Source organism: Polypterus senegalus, chromosome 10 (genome assembly GCF_016835505.1).
Source record: "Polypterus senegalus isolate Bchr_013 chromosome 10, ASM1683550v1, whole genome shotgun sequence".
NCBI lineage: Eukaryota > Metazoa > Chordata > Cladistia > Polypteriformes > Polypteridae > Polypterus > Polypterus senegalus.
In genome coordinates, this window is record NC_053163.1 from 25,782,953 (window position 1) to 25,805,229 (window position 22,277).

The window sequence follows — 22,277 nt, forward strand, 5'->3', positions numbered from 1 at the left end:
CACCATACCCACCCCAACTTTAGCAAGTTTACTTTAATATTAGACCATTGTTAAAAGTTCATGTTGAACCTAACATAACACAATTGTCTGAAACCTCAGATCATGGAGTGTCTCCAGCAGGGGACACTAAGAAGAAGCCAATGCTGAACAGCCTTGCTCCCTGTGCTAGGTGGGATTGGCTCCAGCAAACCCCTGTGAACTTGTAGTTTGGATATAGCGGGTTGGATAATGGATGGAGGGTGGCGCGGTGGTGCAGTGGTAATGCTTCTGCCTCACAGTTAGGAGACCTGGGTTCACTTCCCAGGTCTTCCCTGCGTGGAATTTGCATGTTCTCCCCGTGTTTGCATGGGTTTCTTCCCACAGTCCAAAGACATGCTGGTTAGGTACATTGGCGATTCTAAATTGTGCTTGGTGTGTGTCTGTGCCCTGTGGTGGGCTGGCACCCTGCCTAGGGTTTGTTCCTGACTTGCTCCCTGTGCTGGGTTGGATTGGCTCCAGCAAACCCCTGTGACCTTGTAGTTTGGATATAGCGGGTTGGATAATGGATGGAGGGCGGCGCAGTGGTGCAGTGGCGCAGTGGTAGGGCTGCTGCCTCGCAGTTAGGAGACCTGGGTTCGCTTCTCAGGTCCTCTCTGTGTGGAGTTTGCATGTACTTCCCGTGTTTGCATGGGTTTCCTACATGTGCTCCGGTTTCCTCCCACAGTCCAAAGACATGCTGGTTAGGTGCATTGGCAATCCTAAATTGTCCCTAGTGTGTGCGTGTTTGTGTGTGTGTGCACCCTGTGGTGGGCTGGCGCCCTGCCCGGGATTTGTTCCTGACTTGTGCCCTGTGCTAGCTGGGATTGGTTCCCGTGACCCTGTGTTAGGATATAGTGGGTTGGAAACTGACTGACAAATCCACATACATAGGAATTCATCCCAATAGCAGCAAGTGAGATGCCTCCAAATTTATGAAATAAGTAATCTCAGTAGCAGCAATTTAGAACTTTATATTTGAAATAAACTGTAACGTGACGGAGAAACAGAGAGACAACAAACAAGGCAAATCAAAGAGTAAACCCACAGACTGACGGAGTGTAAGATACACACCAGATAAATCTGAATACGCTGAAAGAACTGCAGGAGCAAACATCTAAAACTTGTGGTAACCCTCCAGTAATAAAAAACATAAACACAACAAAGTCTACCTATTATAATGAATAGTAGAATTAGTAAAAACGCCGTTAAACAATTCAATCATCGCACTCGGGTTTCGGACAACCATGTGAATAAACAGACAAGTGGCAAAGCAGAGAAAAGACAACTTCTTCACATGAGTTGTGGACCACGCACAGCAGAAGGAGGAGACCTGAAAGCCAAGCCGGTGGCTCACAGGGCAACGGTGGAAGTGCTGGCCCCCTACAATTTGCCCACCCGGGGTGCCCTACCTGGATGGCAGCAGTCCATGATGGAGAGTGGGTTGCCGCTTCCAGGAACAAAGGTCACTCTTCTGTTAGTCGATAAGACGGCACTTCACAAGACGGCTTTGTTCTTTGACGCTACCGGGTGTCACAGACTCCACCTCCTGCGTGGTTTTACAGACCCCATTTTGACAGCTGAGCTATTACAACAGGAGCTGAAAAAAAAAAAAAAAAAAAAAGAGGAAGAAGGTAACTTCCTGAAACTTTCAGTAGATAGCGCCTAGAGGTCTGTATGTAGCGGCAAGCGGAGGCCGGTGGGTCTTGAGACTTGAGAAGAGCTCTTCCCTTACTGGTCTGAACCCCCTCTGCACTGTATTTTACACCACCAGACTTATTTATTGCCATCTTTGGAGCGAGGAGGAACGTTCAACTTAACACCTGTCACCTACAAGCTTTGAAATAAAAATGTGTGACCCTCTATAATCTTCACACCCAAAATTCAAGCACATCCCAGTGAAACAAGTGCGGGACGCTTTCCCACGCTACCACTACACTGCCTCAGCCACCTTCTAGTCGGTTCTGAACACCACATGCCCACTGCTGTCTGTGCTTCATGAGTATAATGTCTTCTTCAACTTACACCACAAAATCCCACCTCTGCTTGTCCATATTGACTCCCACACCCCTCCATCGCCTACAAATTAGGAACATCCAACGGATCATCCACTCTCACCCTAGACCCCCTTGGGTAACCTAAACCTCATTTGTTAAGAGATCTGGTCCATATTAAGTTTATGAATGGTCTGGGGGGGCTTCTAGGGAGGGTTAATCTATTGACATAGCAGCAGAGCTTTCTTTGAAATGAGCCTCACTTCCGCTTGCTAATGTTAACCGCAGAGCAGCCTACATGATAACAGGCGTTCTGGTGGTCTCATGCATCTGCTCACACAGAGGCGAGGGTCGGTCTGCTTGACATTTCTTATAAAAGGCCTTCGCTTCAGAAACATACAAGCAATGGTGCCAGAAAAAAGACCTTGTTTATTATCTTATCTTTACAGCTTCTTCCTTCAGCATGCAACACAACGGGCCATGATTTCACCAGAAGAGGGTTTTTGTTTCATCACGAGACACCTCTTCTTTGTCTATCTGCCTTTCCCATGCGTATTCATAATCCGAATGCCTGATTTTCTTTTCTTCGACCGAGGCAGAGCTACAGTATAATCCCTCATAAGTGAAAATGGCAACATTTATTGCTAATATTTGAAAAGATGAATGAGTGTCCAGCAGTCAGGAGCTGAAGTAGCATTTATCTCAAAAAGACATTTCTTTAGACGTCAAAGGGATTGTTTTGAATGTTAATTAAAAAGCTTTTGGGTGGGTTTAGGGACTGAAATGGAGCATTGCCTCTCATCCTGTGTCTAACACGGCAGGCTTACTCTGAAACTGCGAACTTTGGGCGGGGGGATTCAGTCATTGAATCTGTAAAATTAAGCGGGCCATCCTGATTGCAGATAAAAATATAAATAAATGAGCAGCGAACGCCAAAACACAACTAAATCCCCGTCACTCTGCTGATGCCCGCTGTCTTCCCATGGAGTTAAACGATCACACAGTGCCATCATGTGGCCACATTTACAAACTGCACCCACACTTAGGTGTGCTGTTCGAGTTTGGAGCTGCTGGTAACCAAATCAGGACACATTTTTAACATTTGCTGCAAGTTTTCACCATTGCAGTACCGACAGGCCCCGAGACAGCAGTCTTTTGGTTTAAAGTATAAGATCTTAACTACTTTACCATCACTAAGATATCTAATAAAAAACAACATAAAGACAGTCAAGGTGACTTGCTTAGCAAGGCAGATGGGGGAAATGAAGCAGAAACTGTGTGCTTTAAAATATAATGTCCTAGCCACACTACCTAAAATTGTTCTCTATTTATTTATTTGTTTGTGTATGTATGTACAGTATGTATGTATGTATATATTTACTCATTGCACAAGGAAGCAAAATGAATTGCTCAGGGTCACATAGTGAGTCAATGGTGGGCACTAATTTAGTGCTCTCTTAGCCTCTAGGTTGGAATGTCTAAAGTAGCTCACATAAAGCCAATATCTACAATATCTACAATAAACTGCCATCCCATCCAGGGTTGTTTCCTGTAAAGGTTCCAGTTCTTCTGGGACTAAGCATGGCAGTTCTGTTTTGCACGCTAATTAAACATCAGTTGCATAGATTTAAAGGGAAGTGTAAGTGCCATGGAGGAAGGACAGGCATCCTGGCAGAGATAAACGATTGATTCTTGCCTGGACAGGGGGCCATAATGGTGCTGGACCTGGGGAGTCCTCTACAGTGCATCTTCAACCTGAGCCTGTAACAGGGGAGAGTCTCGAGGCTTTGGAAAACATCTTGTATCACACCAGTTCCAAAGGTATCACGTCCTAGTGAGCTGAATGACTTCTGGCCTGTTGCTCTGACGTCACATGTGATGAAGACCATGGAGCGGCTCCTGCTTCACCACCTGAGGCCACAGGTCCGCCACGCTCTCGATCCTCTGCAGTGGGAGAGGAGAATGCCAAAATCTATATGCTACACCGATTCCTCTCCCACTTGGACAGAGGCAGTGGTGCTGTAAGAATTATGTTTTGGGACTTCTCTAGCGCCTTCAACACCATCCAACCTCTGCTCTTAGGGACAAGCTAACAGAGATAGGAGTAGATTCACACCTGGTGGCATGGATTGTGGACTATCTTACAGACAGACCTCAGTATGTGCGTCTCGGGAACTGCAGGTCTGACATTGTGGTCAGCAGCACAGGAGTACCACAAGGGGCTTCAAATATAACTCGGTATTCTGCCACGTGCAAAAGTTCGCTGATGACACTGCTATCGTTTGACTTATGTTAGGTAGATTGCCCAGAGGGGTCTGGGCGGTCTCTTGGTCTGGAACCCCTACAGATTTTATTTTTTTCTCCAGCCTTTGAAGTTTTTTTTGTTTTTTCTGTCCACCCTGGCCATTGGACCTTACTCTTATTCTATGTTAATTAATGTTGACTTATGTTTATCTTTTATTGTGTCTTCTATTTCTCTATTCATTTTGTAAAGCACTTTGAGCTACATTTTTTTGTATGAATATGTGCTATATAAATAAATGTTGATTGATTGATTGATTGATCGTGGGCTGCATCAGGAGTGGGCAGGAGGAGGATTATATGAAGCTAATCAAAGACTTTCTTAAATGGTGTGACTCAAACCACTTACACCTGAACACCAGCAAGACCAATGAGCTGGTGGTGGATGTTAGGAGGCCCAGGCCCCTCATGGACACGTGATCATCATAGGAGACTGTGTGCAGTGGGTACAGACCTATAAATACCTGGGAGTGCAGCTGGATGATAAACTGGACTGGACCGTCAATACTGATGCTCTGTGCTAGAGAGGACAGAGCCGACTATACTTCCATAGAAGGTTGGCGTCCTTCAACATCTGCAATAAAATGCTGCAGATGTTCTACCAGACGGTTGTGGCGAGTGCCCTCTTCTACGAAGTGGTGTGCTGGGGAGGCAGCATGAAGATGAAGGACGCCTCACGCCTGGACAAACTTGTTAGGAAGGCAGGCTCTATTGTAGGCACAGAGTTGGACAGTTTGACATCCGTGGCGCTGAGCAGGCTCCTGTCAGTCATGGAGAATCCACTGCATCCACTGAACAGGATCATCTCCAGACAGAGGAGCAGCTTCAGCTACAGACTGCTGTCACCATCCTGCTCCACTGACAGACTGAGGAGATCGTTCCTCCCCCACACTATGCGACTCTTCAGTTCCACCCGGGGGGGGGGGCAACGCTAACATTATTCAAAGTTATTGTCTGTTTTTACATGCATTTTTATTACTCTTTAATATTTTTTTTGTATCAGTATACTGCTGCTGGATTATGTGAATTTTCCCGTGGGATTAATAAAGTATCTATCTATCTATATATCCTTCTAATGGATGGAAAGGGTGAACGAGCATTCAAAGAAAAGCAGTTCATTCCCCCACACGACAGGTGGCTGTGTCACTGTGCACACAGTTGGAGTCCAGAAATGCAGCACTGTTGTGGTCTTTGAGTACCACCTGAGGGTGCTGCCATGGGGAGGACTTCCCTGGTTTTCCACACAAACTGGACATGATATTGGAAGCAGAGCCAACAACTTCACTTAACCGAGTCAGAGTTGGGAAGCAGTGTGCAACACTCTACGGGAGTTGGATGAAGAGGATTTATATTTGTGTATTGTGGGTGGTGATTCTGTAAGGAAGGTGTTGGAGGTGAATAGAAATCATTTATTTGAACCTAGAATTGTGCTTGGGCATTATTGTGTCTGTGGTTTGGAGCTCAGTGGCACCCCCTTGTGGTTACAACACAAACATTTAAGGAATCACTAAGACCGGAAACCATTTTGAAAGTAAATGGAGAGAAAATCACTTGGCCAAATTTGTAATACATTACCAAGAAATGTTGAATACATATTAAAAATGATTAAAAAATATTTTGTGGCTTTTCTTAACTTCAACCTTCTTATCAAACCCTTTTTCAGATACAATACAATACCATTTATTTTTGTGTAGCCCAAAAGCACACAAGGAGTGGCGTAGTGGGCTTTAACAGTTCCTGCCTTTTTGAAAGCCCACCCAGCACTGATTCTCTAAGAAGACATGGAAAAACCCTAGTAGGGAAAAAATGGAAGAAACTTTGGGAATGGCAGTTCAAAGAGAGACCCCATCCCAGGTGGGTTGGGCGTGCAGTGGGTGTGAAAGAAAAGGTAAATACAATACAATACACAGAACAGAACACAAGTAATCCTTATAGAAAATAAAAAGTCATGTATGGGCACAAGTAGATGTAAACTTAATATGAACCTTTAGAAGCATTAAACGTAGTGTGAACTTTTACACAAATCAACTATGCCAAGTAAATAGTTTAATAAAGGCATATGCCATATTTCTTTTTAATTTAACCACCAATATTTAATAACCAAAGAGGACAGAGGAGGGGGAGAGTGATGAATGGAGACAGCCCGAGAAGGGGGAGCATCTGCTGGTTGGGAGCCGGACAGAAAATGAAGGTGGCAAGGAACGATACCGAATGACGAGATACAAGAAATATTGGTGGCTGCAGAAAGGGCCTGCAAGAGGCCAGCTGGAGTGGGCAGTCAGAATAAGCAGCGAATGAGCTGTTTCAAGCGAGGTCAAGATGATAAGAAATGGTTATATAAACTTTAACTGTTGGCTTGTTTGGGGCTCAACTCAGTTTGGCTTAATTGGGTTGAGTCCAGGTGATTGTTTATTACAATAAATTGAATTACTCTGTTTGCCTATCCTTCAACTCCTAGAGCCTTCTTTCAAGGTGAGAATCTCCGGTGCATTTTACACTCCAACATCCTCAATATATTATAAAACTGCAATAGAAATATTACAAGTACAGAGCAGTATGATGAGTAGGTGATCTTTATATGTAATACGCTACCGTGGCTGTCCATTTGTCTGTCCAGGATTTTAAATCCCCTGTAGCTCGCAAACTGTTTGACCTATTGACCTGAAATTTGGTACACATGCACTACGTGACGTCTACTATTCGCTGTCGGGGTGATGATTGACCTCCAAGGTTATTCCTCTTTTTATTTTTATTCTGTTTTATTGTGGAATCAACTCTCGGCAGCAGCCAGCAGGTCAGCTGTGTGGCGTATGCATACGGGCGCTGTTCTCATCCCTACCACCTTCGCCGTCACTTCCCCTACCTCTTCATATCTTAAATCATTCGTGAGGCAGTTTGAAGACTTAAGTGGCAGCTTAAGTGAAAAATTAAAGAAAACGTACTAAATAATTGCAACGCAAACACTGACTTGATCAGTTCTAATGCAAAAAGATGCAGACGAAAAAAGAGAAGAAGCGGGTCAGTAGTGTGGAGAAAAGAAGAGCTGCTCAGGAAGCAGCAAGCACATCAACCTCTGAGCAAACGAATGCTAAACGTACAGAGAAAGAGGATGAAAATTATAAGTCAATTGTATTCACTGGTATTACATAATATGATTCAGATTTGTTCAGATTCAAACAAGCCTTAAATTTCCATAACATTGTCTCCAATTGACTCAATACAGTGCATTCAAGAAAGCATTCCGACGCCTTCACTTTGCCCACATTTTGATATTATTTTGCTCATTAAATTATGCTTGATACCCCAGAATGATAATGTGAAACAGGGTGCACCAGAGTAGGACTCTTCTGTTCTGTTCTTGTTGGAGGGCTGTCGTATGAATTTCTTCTTTACTGAAGAAGACAAGTGTTTCCACTGCATGCCTTGCTCAGAGAAATCTCACTATGGTGCGTTGTTCAATAATTGTGCAATCCTGCAGCTAGACCTCCATGTTCCTTTGACTTTGACTTCAACTAGATAAATGGTCCAGTGTGCATGTTTGAACTAACCAGAAGCCATCACAAACATGTTGTATTGCATCAGCTTCTATCCATTGTGGGGTAACTGCGTAATCTTCAAATTGCCATAACTTTTACTTTTTGATTTTCACTTGTGTCTTCTGACGCTCCCTCACAATGAAGGCAATGTGCCTCATTCAAGACTCTATGAGCATCTACTCATTTGACACAAAGTCAAACCAGCACTATCCAAGGATTCTCCGAAGAGACAGAGTACCAAAGGAGTCCAGTCCTCGTCTCCGTTTACTGGATAGCGTCCATGTCTTTCAACCACACAGGACTGTAAAGACTTGGACTTTTGTAAAGATATCGGGGTCGCCACACACCCCTTTCCAGTGACCTCATGACTCCCAATCCGTCTACTGACTTCATAGGAAGAGTCACCAGAGACATGAATGTCACTGCCAATGTAAGTAAACCTCTCGACGAGGTCGACACTCTCTCACACACAGACACACTGCTGATGGCTGTGCCCAAGAGGTCATTAAAGGCCTGGATCTTGGTTTTTATCCAGGGGACTAACAAGCCCAGACAGACTCCTCGCTCAGCCCCGATCAGAGCCTCCATTGACTCTGTGAAGATCACAGCATCATCAGCAAAGTCAAGATCAGTGAATATTTATCCATCAACAGATGCCCCACAGCTGCTGGACCCCATGACCCTGTCCAACACTCAGTCCACGCAAGCATTGAACAGAGTAGAAGCAAAAACACACCCCTGACAAACTCCAGAATCAAGTGGGAAAAACACAGAGGTTCTGCCTCCACTCTGCACAGCACTCACAGTACCAGTGTACAGCCCGGCTATGACATCCAGCAACTACGGGGGATCCCCCAAAGTCCCACAGGGTAGCTCGATCAAGTGAGTCAAAAGCTTTACAAAAAGCAAGAAAGGCTGCAAAGAAACTCTGCCAGTATTCGTGTTGGAACTCGATGAGAACCCTCAGTGCCAGGAAGTTGATGGTAGACTTCTTAGGCGTAAAACCAGACTGCTTCTATCGCTGGTAGGTGAGCAAGTGATCATGGATCCTATTGAGGATGACCCTAGCAAGGACCTTACTTGGCACCAAGAGCAGTGTTATCCCCCTGCAGTTGCCACAGTCCAGAAGATCACCCTTCCCTTTCCAGATAGGGACAACAAGTCCTGTTTTCCAGTCAGTTGGGATTCTGCTCATTTCCCAAATGGAAGCAAAGATTGCTTGCAATGCCTGGAGTGACGGTGATGGCCAAATCAAGAAAATGACTGCAAGAGATACCCGAAGCGCCATAAGAGATCTCTGTTCAAAAGAGTGTAACATTAGGAACAGCTAAGATACTGCGTAGAACCCTCAAACTCATAAACACATAGGTCTCTTGTAGAGCAACCAAGATTGAGGAAGGCAAAACAACAATGAAAAAAAGACCAACCAAGCTTGGGCGAGAATAAAATAATTTTAATATAGTATATATATATGTATACACTGTATACAGTACATTCTGTCATTCATTGAACCCACCAAACTTCTTCCATTGATTCAAGATCTTGTTCCAATGCTCTTTTGGTCATTGTAAGTGTTTTTCTAATGGTGGACAACAGTTAGCATGTGTAGTCTGCCTGGCTATGTACTCCTATATGCAGCAAAGTTCAATAAACTGTTTGTCATGACATGTTATTCCCATAATCATAATTGCAAGTATCTGTGATTTGTGCTGCAGTAGCCCTTCCATTGGTTTGTACCAGATGGGACAGCCTTCATTGATCTCACACATGGATGAGTCATGGCTGGTCAACACCCTTTTTGTAGTTTATAATTTTTCCCTCCTCAGGTCAGGTACTCACCATAGCTGACTGTAAGAAACCAGCAAAGTTTGCTGTTTTGGAAAAGCTGTGGCCCTGTCATCTGGCCATAATGAGTTGAACCTTATCAAAGTCATTTAGATCTTTACACCTGCCCATGTCTTGTGCATTCAACATGTTAACTACGAGTACCTAATGTCAGCCTACCATCAAATATATTCCTGACCTTAACCTGCTCTGTTGTTTCGAGATAGTCAAAGTCATTTGCTTCATAATAGTAATAATAATTCTTTACATTTATATAGCGATTTTCTTACTGCTCAAAGCATTTTACGTAGTCAGTGAGGAGCCAGTTCAACCACAACAAATGTACAGCATCCACCTGGATGATACGACAGCAGCCATTTTGCACTAGTATGGGTACCACACATTAGCTATTAACACTAGAATCCCTGAAGCCTACATAAAAATTCATAATCCTGGGCCACCTTAAATTCCTTTGCACCTCTCCATTAGCATCTTTTGTTTTGCAATTGTGTTGATCAGCACAAGCAGCAAGCAGCCTGCTATACCATCTCCCCAGTGCTACAATAAAGACCCTTTGGCTTCAATTTGGAAGACAGCCTGAAGTGTTTTTTGGGTATGACACAAGAAGCTCTGCAGACTTGGATTTGGGGGTTTTCTGCCGTTCTTCTCTTCAAGTCCTTTCAAGCTCTATTGGGTTTGATAGAGACCCTCAATGAGTAGTTGTTTTCAAGTCTCTACAAAGGTGTTCGATTGGGTTCAATTCCAGTCTCTGGCTGGGCCACTCAAGAACACTCCCAGAGTACTCCTGTGCTGTTTTTGCCTTGTGCTTAGGGTCATTGTTATGTTGGAAGATGAACCTACAGCAAAGTCTAAAGGTGTACTCACACTAGCAGTTTGCTCCGTGCCCGTTTGTCTGCCTGTAACCCCACAAAGACTAGTTCGTTTGACTAGTGTGATTTCTCTGGTGCCAGGCCAACCATTGCATGCCATGGCTCACGTGGAAGAGATGGGACTGAGCACGGTTCAGTAGGATTCGGGAACAATGTGACTGAGCACAGAAAACAGACATGACGTCAACGATAGTGCAGTTTTCATTTCATTTAATACCGTTTGAGTTAAAAACAGGTTGATAGATAGATAGATAGATAGATAGATAGATAGATAGATAGATAGATAGATAGATAGATAGATAGATAGATAGATAGATAGATAGTGTAATAGAATATGTGCTTGCTCGCACCCTTGCACCCTCAGACACCACGTCAGACACTAGGTAAAAGTCCAATAATGATATTTATTATATCAATAATGTGCACAAAGCACCATCCACTCCCAAATACTCCAATAACAATAACAACAATAATAATAATAATCCTCCACTCTCCCAGACGCTTAGCCACCCTGCCTCCCAACTCAGCTCGTCCGTCTGGGATTTCCCATAGTCCTTTATACTCCTTGACCCAGAAGTGTTTGTCCCTCAGTCCACGTGACCTTCTATCACTTCCGGGTCAGTTAAAACTTCTCTTTTCTTCAACCTGGAAGTATGTCATTCCTCCCATTCACGTGACCAGGACGCACTTCCAGGTTATAGGGCACATAGCGAGGCTCGTAGACTCCTATAGCGACTCCTTGTGGTCCCCAAGGTATCCAGCAGGGCTGTGTGTAAAAACTACAAAGTCCATGAGGCCCTGCTGGAACTCGGGGCACGTCCATGCTGTCTGGAGAGCTCCTCCTGGGGTTAAGGGCCGGCAACTCTTGCCGGACATCCATCACAATAGATACTTTATTAATCCCAAGGGGAAATTCACATACTCCAGCAACAGCATACTCATAAAAAACAATATTAAATTAAAGAGTAATAAAAATGAAGGTATAACAGACAATAACTTTATATAATGTTAATGTTTACCCCCCCAGGTGGAACTGAAGAGTCGCATAGTGTGGGGGAGGAACGATCTCCTCAGTCTGTCAGTGGAGCAGGATGGTGACAGCAGTCTGTCTCTGAAGCTGCTCCTCTGTCTAGAGATGATCCTGTTCAGTGGATGCAGTGGATTCTCCATGATTGACAGGAGCCTGCTTAGTGTCCGTCGCTCTGCCATTGATGTCAAACTGTCCAGCTCCATGCCTAAAATACAGCCTGCCTTCCTCACCATTTGTCCAGGCATGAGGCGTCCTTCTTTATGCTGCCTCCCCAGCACACCACCGCGTAGAAGAGGGCACTCGCCACAACCGTCTGATAGAACATCTGCAGCATCTTATTGCAGATATTGAAGGACGCCAGTCTTCTAAGGAAATATAGTCATTTCTGTCCTCTCTTGCACAGAGCATCAGTATTGGCAGTCCAGTCCAATTTATCATCCTGCTGCACTCCCAGGTATTTATAGGTCTGCACCCTCAGCACACAGTCACCTCTAATAATCACGGGGTCCAGGAGGGGCCTGGTCCTCCTAAAATCAACCACCAGTTCCTTGGTTTTGCTGGTGTTCAGTTGTAGGTGGTTTGAGTCGCACCATTTAACAAAGTCCTTGATTAGGTTCCTATACTCCTCCTCCTGCCCACTCCTGATGCAGCCCACGATAGCAGTGTCTTCAGTGAACTTTTGCACGTGTCAGGACTCCGATGTATATAGGCTGAACAGGACTGGAGAAAATTCCCTGCGGCGCTCCTGTGTTACTGACCACAATGTCAGACGCACATACTGAGGTCTGTCTGTAAGATAGTCAATGGTCCATGCCACCAGGTATGAATCTACTCCCATCTCTGTCAGCTTGTCCCTAAGGAGCAAAGGTTGGATGGTGTTGAAGGTGCTAGAGATTGTTATCACCTTACACATGAACGTGAACTGTAGTTGGCATGAAAAGCTGCAAATATCTCCCTTAACATCGTTTGTCACTGTAAAAATCTTCTCGTACGTGCAGCATGATTACACACTCACTAAATCTGTAAGAGGGTAGAGCGTTATCCTGCCCTACATGACTCCAAAACAACCACAAAATAAGGAAAATCATTTTGACATGCATGCTGTCACTCCATGTTCGGATCTTGTTTTGGCTTTAAACAAAGTCACATGGTCATGATGAAAGCGGGCCCTGGCCCAGATCATTAAGCGCAGTGTGAGTGCAGGCCAGCGGGAGAGTAGGGAAGGTGACAGGGAGCTAAGCAGCAAGTTTTCATGAAGTACTTTCTGGTGTTCACCTTTCCTTCAAGCCCGACTAATTTCCCAGTACCTTGTACTGAAAAACAACCCCAAAGTACTAAGCTGCCACCACCATGCTTCACTGCTGGAACGGTATTATGCAGATGATAAGCGACACCTGGTTTAGTGACCCCTAAAACTGAGGTCAAACAGTTCGAGGTTGGTTTCAGCAGACCAGAGAATCTTTAAATTCTTACAGTATGAGTGTCCCTTAGGTGCCTCTCTGCAAACTCCAAGCCCACTTTGATGTGTCGTTTAGCTGCGCTGCCATAAAGCTCGTATTCCTGGAGGATTACAGTAGTGGTTGCCTTTCTGAACTTTTCTCCCCTCTCCACACATGCTCTCTGGAGCTGAGCCAGAGTGATAACTGAATTCTTGGCCACCTTTCTTACTTAGGTCTTTCTTCCATGACTTTTCAATATGGCCGGGCAGCCATATCTAGAAAGAGCTGAGGCTGTTCCAAATTTCTTTTATTTAATTTTTTGCCAACTCCAAAAGAACGTTCATGTGCTGGTTAGCCCCTCTGCCAAAAAGCCCAGTTTAGAGGGGTGTTGAAGTGATGGCTCCCATTTACATATACTGTATATTTTCTTGAGCTCAGCCATAGTTACCTTCAGATTCTTGGTCAGCTCTCTCTTTCCAAGGTCCTTCTCCCCCAATTGCTTTTGCTTTTCAACAGTTGTGGTGGTTTCAAACTTATTCCATTTAAAAATACGGAGGCTACTGTGTTCTTGGTAACCTTGAATGCCACTGACATTTTTTTTGGCCTTCCCCAGTTCTGCGCCTCGACACAATACCTGTCTGCAGGCAATTTGACCTCAGGGCTTAGTTTTTTGCTCTTATGCAATATTGTCACCAGTGGTGACAGGTGTGTGACTTTTCTTGTCATGTCCAGTCGATTAAATTGGCCACAGGTGGACTTCAGACATTATGGGAAAACCTCTTAAACACGGTCAATGGAATGGGGTACAGTGTCATAGCAGGGGTCTGAATACTTGTGTCAATGTGACATTTCAGTTTTCTTATTTTGAGTACATTTATGGAAAAATTGTAAAGTCCTGTGTTTGATTTGTCATTCTGGGTTATCATGTGTTGCTTGTTGAAGGACAAAATTAATTATAAATAAAAATTGCATAAGTCTGAACCAAATGCTAAAAAAAGTGAAGGGGTCTGAGTACTTTCTGAAAGCACTTTCTATCCATAAATATTTTGAATTGATTTTTGACCAATGTGCTACTTATATTCTTGCCTAAAATACATACATAACATTATCAAACCTGTTTAATCCATTATGACAGAAGCCCTGAGTGCAAAGTGTGAAAACTAGAGCTGTAATAAAATAAACAGGTAATTTGCAATTTTCCCCATATGCCTAAATTAAACACATCTCTTATTCAGCCCGACTTCCTCTTTCATTCCAGCGTGTGTGAAATTTGGACTTTGTGAACTCTAAGCCTGACTATGAGCTCCCTCTTCTGCCCAGCTCGAATACTGCAATCAGCTCTGACTACTGCAGGGGAAGTCGAACTCCAGTCCTTGGAGGGCCACAGTGGCTGCAGCTTTTCATTCTAACCATCTTCTTCATTAGTGACTAGATTTTTGCTGCTAATTAACTTCTTTTGTTTTAATTAAGATGACTCTGGACCCTTATTTGTTTCATTTTATTTAATTAGCAGCCAAACAAAACTGAAACACAAAACAAGCCACCACATAACCAGCTCAACTGTGCCCATCGCACAATATCTGAAAATAAAGGTGTCAGTAAGGTTGATCTCTCAGGTCACCAAAACATTTTAAAGGGTGTTTTTAGAAAAAACAGAAAATCAACAGTTTTGGAGAATGAGAGCAGCAACAAGCCATGGAATTAAATAACGGGTTTAATTAACATCAAGAATCGGCTTCTCATTAAGAGATTGGTTTTAGTGAAATTGGCTGGTCATCTGTTGGCTCGTTTAACATCTCATTTCTATTTGGCTGTCATTTAATGAAGGAAAAAATCCATCCAGAGGACTGAATCCTTCAAATAGGGCTATTAAAATTAAGGAAAAAGGAGTTAATTAGCTGTGAAAACTGCTTGCTGATTAGGAGAAGGGTTAGAATAAAAACCTGCAGCCACTGCGGCCCTCTGGACCACCTGGACTACTGACTCAGGTGGAAGACATAAAATTCCTGCTCAGCCTTGTTTAACAATCTTGAATCAAGTCTCCTGGCCGAAAACTGGAAGCCAATGCTGCTCTCCAGTTCATATAAGCTTGCGGCACTTATCTACGCATAGAGTGGCACAGCGGTTAGTGTTGTGGCCACATGGGCTTACGCCCTGCCCCAGGTTATTGTCTGGTAGGATTTACATATTAGCTTTGTGTCAGCATGGGGCTTCCGCTCACATCCAAAGAAAAAGGTGTATTGTGTGATAAGTTAATCAGTGACTGTAAACTGGCTCACTGGATGTGAACATGAATGGGCCCCACTATAAACTGGTTTCCACAATTAAGGTTTCCTGTCCAGAATAATTTCCTACCTTGCTGCTACTGCTCTAAGATCAGACTACAGTCCATTGTAACCCAACAATGGTACAAGTGAGTTTAAGGATGGCAATTATAATGAAAACCCTGCAGCCACTGCTGTTTTACAGTTCCTTCCTATCTATCAATCTATCTACTGTGAAAGTCAGCAGGGAGGTGAGGCTCTTTTTTCCTATTTCTTGAAGATAACATGGACCACTGCCTATAAGGAATGCCAAAGAGCCATCCAAGAACTGGCATAGAATGAAATTTGGACTTTGTGAACTCTAAGCCTGACTATGAGCTCCCTCCAAGAGCCGAACAGGAGTTGGTCCAGACCATTGTATGGGGGGTACACTAAAGGGTCAGCCAAAGTTTCAAGGAGGATGAAACACTGAAGAGTCCTTAGAGGACGTCATCAGGTAAGGACTTACTTAGCCTTCCAGACCTGTCAAAAGTAGCAGGAGGCCTCAGTTATGGGATCCTAAACTTGGTTTAACTTGGAGGGAATTCCTAGCAGTCTCAGATCTCTCCCTTATATAAAATAAGCTCCAGTTTCTCTGCAAGGTTAGCTTGGAGTTGGGACAAAAGAGAAAGCAGCTGCTCAGCTTCCAAGAAAGAGTAGCAAATAGAGGTCTGGAATGGGATGAAGAGGTAGGAAACTGATTTAGTCAGGCTCAAAAGGGCATAGTTTTTGTTTTTAGATTTTTATACAGTATATAACCTTCAATCTTTTCTTTGCATTACATCCTCCCTGGTACATTTCATGTCTGTTAATAAAATGATATTTTGTTTGAACTTTGGTTATTATGTGCATCGTTCTAGGTTAGGATTTGTTCAGGTTAGACTATCTGTCTATCTATTTGCAGTAAATCCTTGCTATTCCTGGATTCTATTTCTGCGAATTTGCTTATCTCACATTATAAAACTGTAACCCATTTCACAATAGCTCTGGTTTAATCATGACTATTTGCAGACAAAGTCCTCTCCTAGGATGGGGTGATGATGGAAGGTACAGTAGAAGAAAAAAATCCAAGAGGCCTATTATTTGTGAGTGACCTGTGAGATCGAGAAATAACAAGTCTGTGATGCTTTTAGATATTCGGGGGTACACACACTCTACACTAAACGGGCAAACACGTGTCTAACCTGGGCTGGCTGTTGCACCCCATTCATGAAATTGCAATTGTTCCCAAAAAACATGGAATTCTCAGTAAGTGCAGGTCATAGAATTACCAGCGCCTACGAAACAATTTGTAGATCTGTCCCACCTTAAATCACTTTGCACCTCTCCGTCAGCGTTTTTTGTCCTGTAAATGTGTAGATAAGCAGCAAACAGTAAGTAGCCTGCTATCACATCCCCCACCCCGCACAGTTTTCTCAGCTCAAGTCTGTTTCCCTGCGTGGCAGTTGCTTAGAGTTGTATAGAGTGAGAAGTCAAGCAAAATGACACCTTTTATAAATACTATATCGTTATTTGGAACACATGCATTTCATGTGTTACATGTCTACAACGATCTATGTAAACACATCGTTAAAACAGAAACGTTTTTCATGTTTTAGTAATAATTGACAAAATGTAGACATGAAGTGTATAATGTGTGAAGCCTGAATTCCAAATATCAAAGAAACACTTTCACAAAAGGTACAAATATAACAGAACAAATGCGTTTTTATTAAAAAATATAACTGCTGACAAAGAACCCACGTTAGGTTTCGACATTGACATGCATTTGGTATGACTACTTCGGTGACGCAACAGTATCAACTGCTGACTGATAATCAGTACTTCACGGGTTCGATCCTGGAAGAGTCCGTTTTGAGAAGTGAGTTGCTCGTATTCTTACTATTTTAGAATAAAAACATATATTTGATTCCAGTCTGTAAAAGCCGGTGTAATTTATGATACTTGTAAAGGTTAGCTTTGTTTTTTTTTTTATTCAGTTTCATTCTCTCAGCTGCATTCACGATCCCAACCAAACCCCACATATACTGCTGGTTTAACATAGATGCCCTATAACAAAGGCCAACTCAGATCATGACGACAGTTCTACATCAGAGCAAGAATGCACTTTTGCCATCGCTGTAATTTGTAAATGTACATGGGAAGCTCTGCACTCTACTTGTGAATTTACGTTGTAGGAAGTAAGTAAATAAATAAAGGTAAATTAGTAAATAACATTCGATCTGGCTCTAATATACAAAGGACGGTGTATGTAAGGACGGTGCAAGTGCCCAAAACATTAACATTTATATGCTACTTACAGCATAAAGTCACAAGTAGAGTGCAGAGCTTCCCATGTACATATACAAAGTACAGCGATGGCAAAAGTGCATTCTTGCTCTAATGTAGAACCGTCGTCATGATCTGAGTTCACCTCTGTTATAGCGTGTCTTTATGTGAAAACAGCAGTGTCAAATGCGAAGGGGGGTGTAATCGTGAACGTGGCTGAGAGAATAAAACTGAATAAAATAAAAAACAAAGCTAACCTGTACAAGTATCATAAATTACACCAGCTGTTACAAACTGGAATCAAATGTATGTTTTTATTCTAAAATAGTAAGAATATGAGCAGCTCACTTCTCAAAACAGACTCATCCAGGATCGAACCCATCAAGATTTGATTACCAGTCAATACCGTTGCACCACTGAAGCAGTCATAGCAAATTCAAGCTTCACACATTATGCACTTCATGTCTACATTTTGTCAATTATTACTAAAACATGAAAAACGTTTCTGTTTTAACGATGTGTTTATATAGATCGTTGTACACATGGAACACACATGAAATGCAAGTGTTCCAAATAACGATATAGTATTTAAAAAAGGTGTAATTTTGCTTGACTTCTCACTCTATACAGCTATAAGCAACTGACACGCAGGGAAACAGACTTGAGCTGAGAAAACTGTGTGGCGGTGGGGGATATGATAGTAGGCTGCTTGCTACTTATCGATACATTTACAGGACAAAAGACGCTGACGGAGAGATACGAAGCGATTTAAGGTGGGATGGATCTACGAGTTTTTTCGTAGGCTTTGGTAATTCTAGCGTTAATCCTCTGGCCTTCGTACATAATGCCCGTTGCTAGAACCATCTGATTGGTTTAGTGAGAACGAAGGATCTGCCTCAGTATGGTCCTTTGACGCCTCTAGATCTATCTATCTATCTATCTATCTATCTATCTATCTATCTATCTATCTATCTATCTATCTATCTATCTATCTATCTATCTATCTATCTATCTATCTATCTATCTATCTATCTATTGTACTAAAATGAGTATCTATCTATCTATTTATCTATCTATCTATCTATCTATCTATCTATCTATCTATCTATCTATCTATCTATCTATCTATCTATCTATCTATCTATCATATAACGCCTTACCTATCTACCTATTTAGCATAGCAACTTACTGCATGTTTCACTATTTTTACAGAGGAAGAGTTGACTGCAGCTTCTCCTTCAGCGAGTTCCTCTTTTTGATTTGACTCCTTTCTTTATTTAACTTGCTGTAATTTCCCAAATGTTGCATAAAGTGTGTCAATCTGCAGATACCAAATAGGTTTCACTGTCCTTTGACAGAAATATCCCAACTATGAGTGCGCTTTCTGTACTTTTCCTTTGTGTATTCTGTAATGCTGTCTCTCTTTCAGTTGCTCCTTGTTCACATTCACAGGGTCTCAGTAAGTGAGAGAGCTGCAGGCCTTGTTCAGTGTTCATGCCGTCTGCACCCCAGGCTGCTTCTTGTAATTTGGTTGTTTTTCATAATGACAGTTTCTGACTAAGCTCTGCCTTTATTCTTCTCTTATTTGAGTTAAACTGTAATTTACTTTTTTTTTTATTTTAATCTACATTTTATTTTTCTCTACCATTTGTTTCCTTATTCTGTACTCAGATTGTGATTTAAATATATATAAGTGCTAATCAATGATTTTATGCAAAAACAGACAAATTAAAGGGAAGCACCTAGACATTCAGCAAGCTTGTCAGTTCCTGAAGGTGGAGCCAAACAAAAAAAAAAAATCAGTTGCGTGCGAGAGCCCTGATAGCAGAAGCAGGCTGCCTTTATTTCCCATTGCTTTAATTTCAGCAGAGCTGCACTTCAGAAGCTCCCAGGCTGTTGTGAAACTCCAGACATGCAGGCCATAAAGTGTGTAGTCGTAGGAGACGGGTGAGTTGGAGCTCTTCTTATTTGTGCTGCCAGGGATGGGCTCAGAAGCTGGGTGGGCTTTGGGACAGACAAGTTTCACCTAGATTAAACCTTGAGAATATAGGAAGCAATGAGCTTCCGGTATGAATAATTACAAATTAACTGGCACCCTGACTGATGCTCAAAATGGAGATCAGAATGAAGAAGTGGAAGATCCACTCTCGTTCCTTTTTAACATTCTTTTGTTAATGAAGATAAACAGTTATAAAGATGTAAGTGTTAAGTTAACTACAGTTTTTGCATTACTGTTCATTTCAACGGAATAATATTGTTAATGGTATCCATCAATGTAAATAAACCACTTAATCAATCTTTATTTTATATGGCACCTTTCACAACAAGCAAGTAAAAAAAGTAGAAAATCTGCAGAGGAACAACAGTAAAAAGGCCACACACATTGAGCTGACGTTAAATGAGGTAAAATGAATAGAAAACCAAGGTGAAGGCCCTCCTGCTACCATGTGATGGGACTCATTTTAAAATATGCTGTAAGGAATGATTTCAAAACACTTGGTTCACATCTTTCTTTTTAAAAGAGAAAAGTGGAAAAAGTCTGAGATAAAATAAAAAAAGAAGAGTTCTTATCACTAAAGCCACATGCTGGCTGCTTAGTGGCCTGGTGTCACAGTTACTCACCTCCTGTCAGCTTTTGGTGAAACTGAACAAACTCTCCTCCAGGCCCAGGCCAACAGGACTCCATCAGATCTTTGGATAATGTGACGCTACAGCAGGCTGGCTTCAATGTCCTAGCTGGTCACTCAGACGCTTTAGGCACAGTGGGCTCATATTAACAATGGGGTGCAAGGTTTGGCTAAACTACCAGAACTACACTCTGGAGTGTTCAACCTAAACCCTCTGGAGTGTGCAAAGATCAGGTTTAGGTTTGCAGACTTAGGCTCCTTAATGTGTGTCGCCTTCGTCAGGTCTCTTTCTGATGATAAGCTTATTCAGCATTTGCTGCTTTGAAGATTCCTTGTGATGAATGTGTTGCCAAAGTGCAATTATGAGAAAATGAGTGTCCTTGATCAAGTTCCACCAGTTTATCTTCCCTCTTTCTGACAAATCTATTTAATGATAATTAGCTTCCTTATTCTAACAAAACATAAGAATTCACATCACAAAGCATTGTGTTTATCTGTTGTCTATTTCTGCAGCTGCAGAGTGCTCACTTTTTACAAAATGTTAACACAGAGCAATTGAGCAGAGTTCGAATGAGTGAGTAAATGAATGAGGGAGGGAGGAAGGGACTCTAGTTTGAATAAGTAAAGAAAAGTCAAATGTCAGTGAGTGAGTAAATAAGAGAGGGAAATTGTGGACAGGAGTATGGGTGGAGGAGTGAGTGAGTAAAAGAGTAGTGTTTGAGTAAATGAATCCAGTCATGGAGTAGAGTTTGAGTGAGTGAGTGAGTGAGTGAGTGAGTGAGTGAGTGAGTGAGTGAGTGAGTGAGTAAAGTAGTATGGTCAGAAAAACTGAGTAAATGAATGAGGGATTGGGGTTTGAATAAGTACTGAAAAGTCAAATGTCAGTGAGTGAGTAAATACGAGAGGGAAATTGTGGACAGGAGTGTGGGTGGAGGAGTGAGTGAGTAAAAGAGTAGTATTTGAGTAAATGAATCCAGTCATGGAGTAGAGTTTGAGAGACTGAGTGAGTGAGTGAGTGAGTAAAGTATTAGGGTCAGAAAGACAGTAAATAAATGAGGGATTGGGGTTTGAATAAGTACTGAAAAGTCATGTGTCAGTGAATGAGTAAATACGAGAGTGAAATTTGTTGATAGGAACGTGGGTGGAGGAGCAAGTGAGTTAAAGAGTAGTGTTTGTGTGAAATAACACAAGTCATGGAGTAGAGTTTGAGTGAGTAAGTGAGTAAAGGAGTAGGGTCTGAATGATTGAGTAAATGAGTGAGGGATTGGGGTTTGAATAAGTACGGAAAAGTCAAGTGCAAGTAAATATGAGAGGATTATTGTGGACAGGAGCATGGGGTGGAGGAGCGAGTGAGTAATGGAGTAGTGTCTGAGTAAATGTATCAAGTCATGGAGTAGAATTTGAAAGACTAAGTGAGTGAGTCATTCATTCAGCCAGTGAATAGAGGATAACAGTCTGAAAGAATGAGTGAATGAGTGAGGGGCTAAACTTTGAATAAGTAACGGGAGGTAAATTGTGAGAAAGTCAGTGATCATGTAAGTAAAATTGTGGAGCAGAGTTTGAGTGAATGAACCAGTGAGTAAAGAAGTAGCGTTTGAGTAAATTGATCAAGTCAAGGAGTAGAATTTGAGAGACTGAATGACTGAGTGAATGAGTCAGTCAGTCAGTGAGTAAATAAAGGAATAGGATCTGAAAGACTGAGTAAATGAGTGAGGGGCTGAACAGTGAATAATTAAAGGGAGGTAAAGTTTGAGTAAGTCAATGATCATGTGAGTGAAATTGTGGAGTAGAGTGAATGAACCAGTGAGGAAAGAAGTAGTGTTTGAGTAAAATAATCATGTTCTGGAGTAGAATTTGAGTGAGTGAGTCAGTCAGTCAGTTAGTGAATAAAGTAATAGAATCTGAAAGACAGTAAATGTGTGAAGGTTTGGAGCTGAAATTAGCAAGGAAAAGTCAAGTGTCAGCCAGTAAGTAAATATGAGAGGCAAATTGTAGATGGGAATGTGGGTGGAGGAGCGAGTGAGTACAAGAGTAGTGTTTGAGTAAATAA

General features: G+C 42.3%; 2 protein-coding genes across 2 annotated transcripts in view; one reads left to right on the forward strand and one right to left on the reverse strand.

Moving 5' to 3' along the window:
• Positions 1–1,578, reverse strand: part of LOC120536969 (cytohesin-2-like) — a 185,815-nt gene extending 184,237 nt beyond the window's left edge. Inside the window, exon 1 of the mRNA XM_039765550.1 lies at positions 1,428–1,578. Coding sequence (XP_039621484.1) covers positions 1,428–1,446 — 19 coding nt within the window. The 5' untranslated portion in view covers positions 1,447–1,578. The remainder of the gene's footprint in view (positions 1–1,427) is intronic.
• Positions 1,579–19,409: 17,831 nt separating this feature from the next.
• The window catches only part of rac2 (Rac family small GTPase 2), a 102,064-nt gene continuing 99,196 nt past the window's right edge, over positions 19,410–22,277 (forward strand). Inside the window, exon 1 of the mRNA XM_039765551.1 lies at positions 19,410–19,547. Within this exon, the coding sequence (XP_039621485.1) occupies positions 19,513–19,547 (35 nt within the window). The 5' untranslated portion in view covers positions 19,410–19,512. The remainder of the gene's footprint in view (positions 19,548–22,277) is intronic.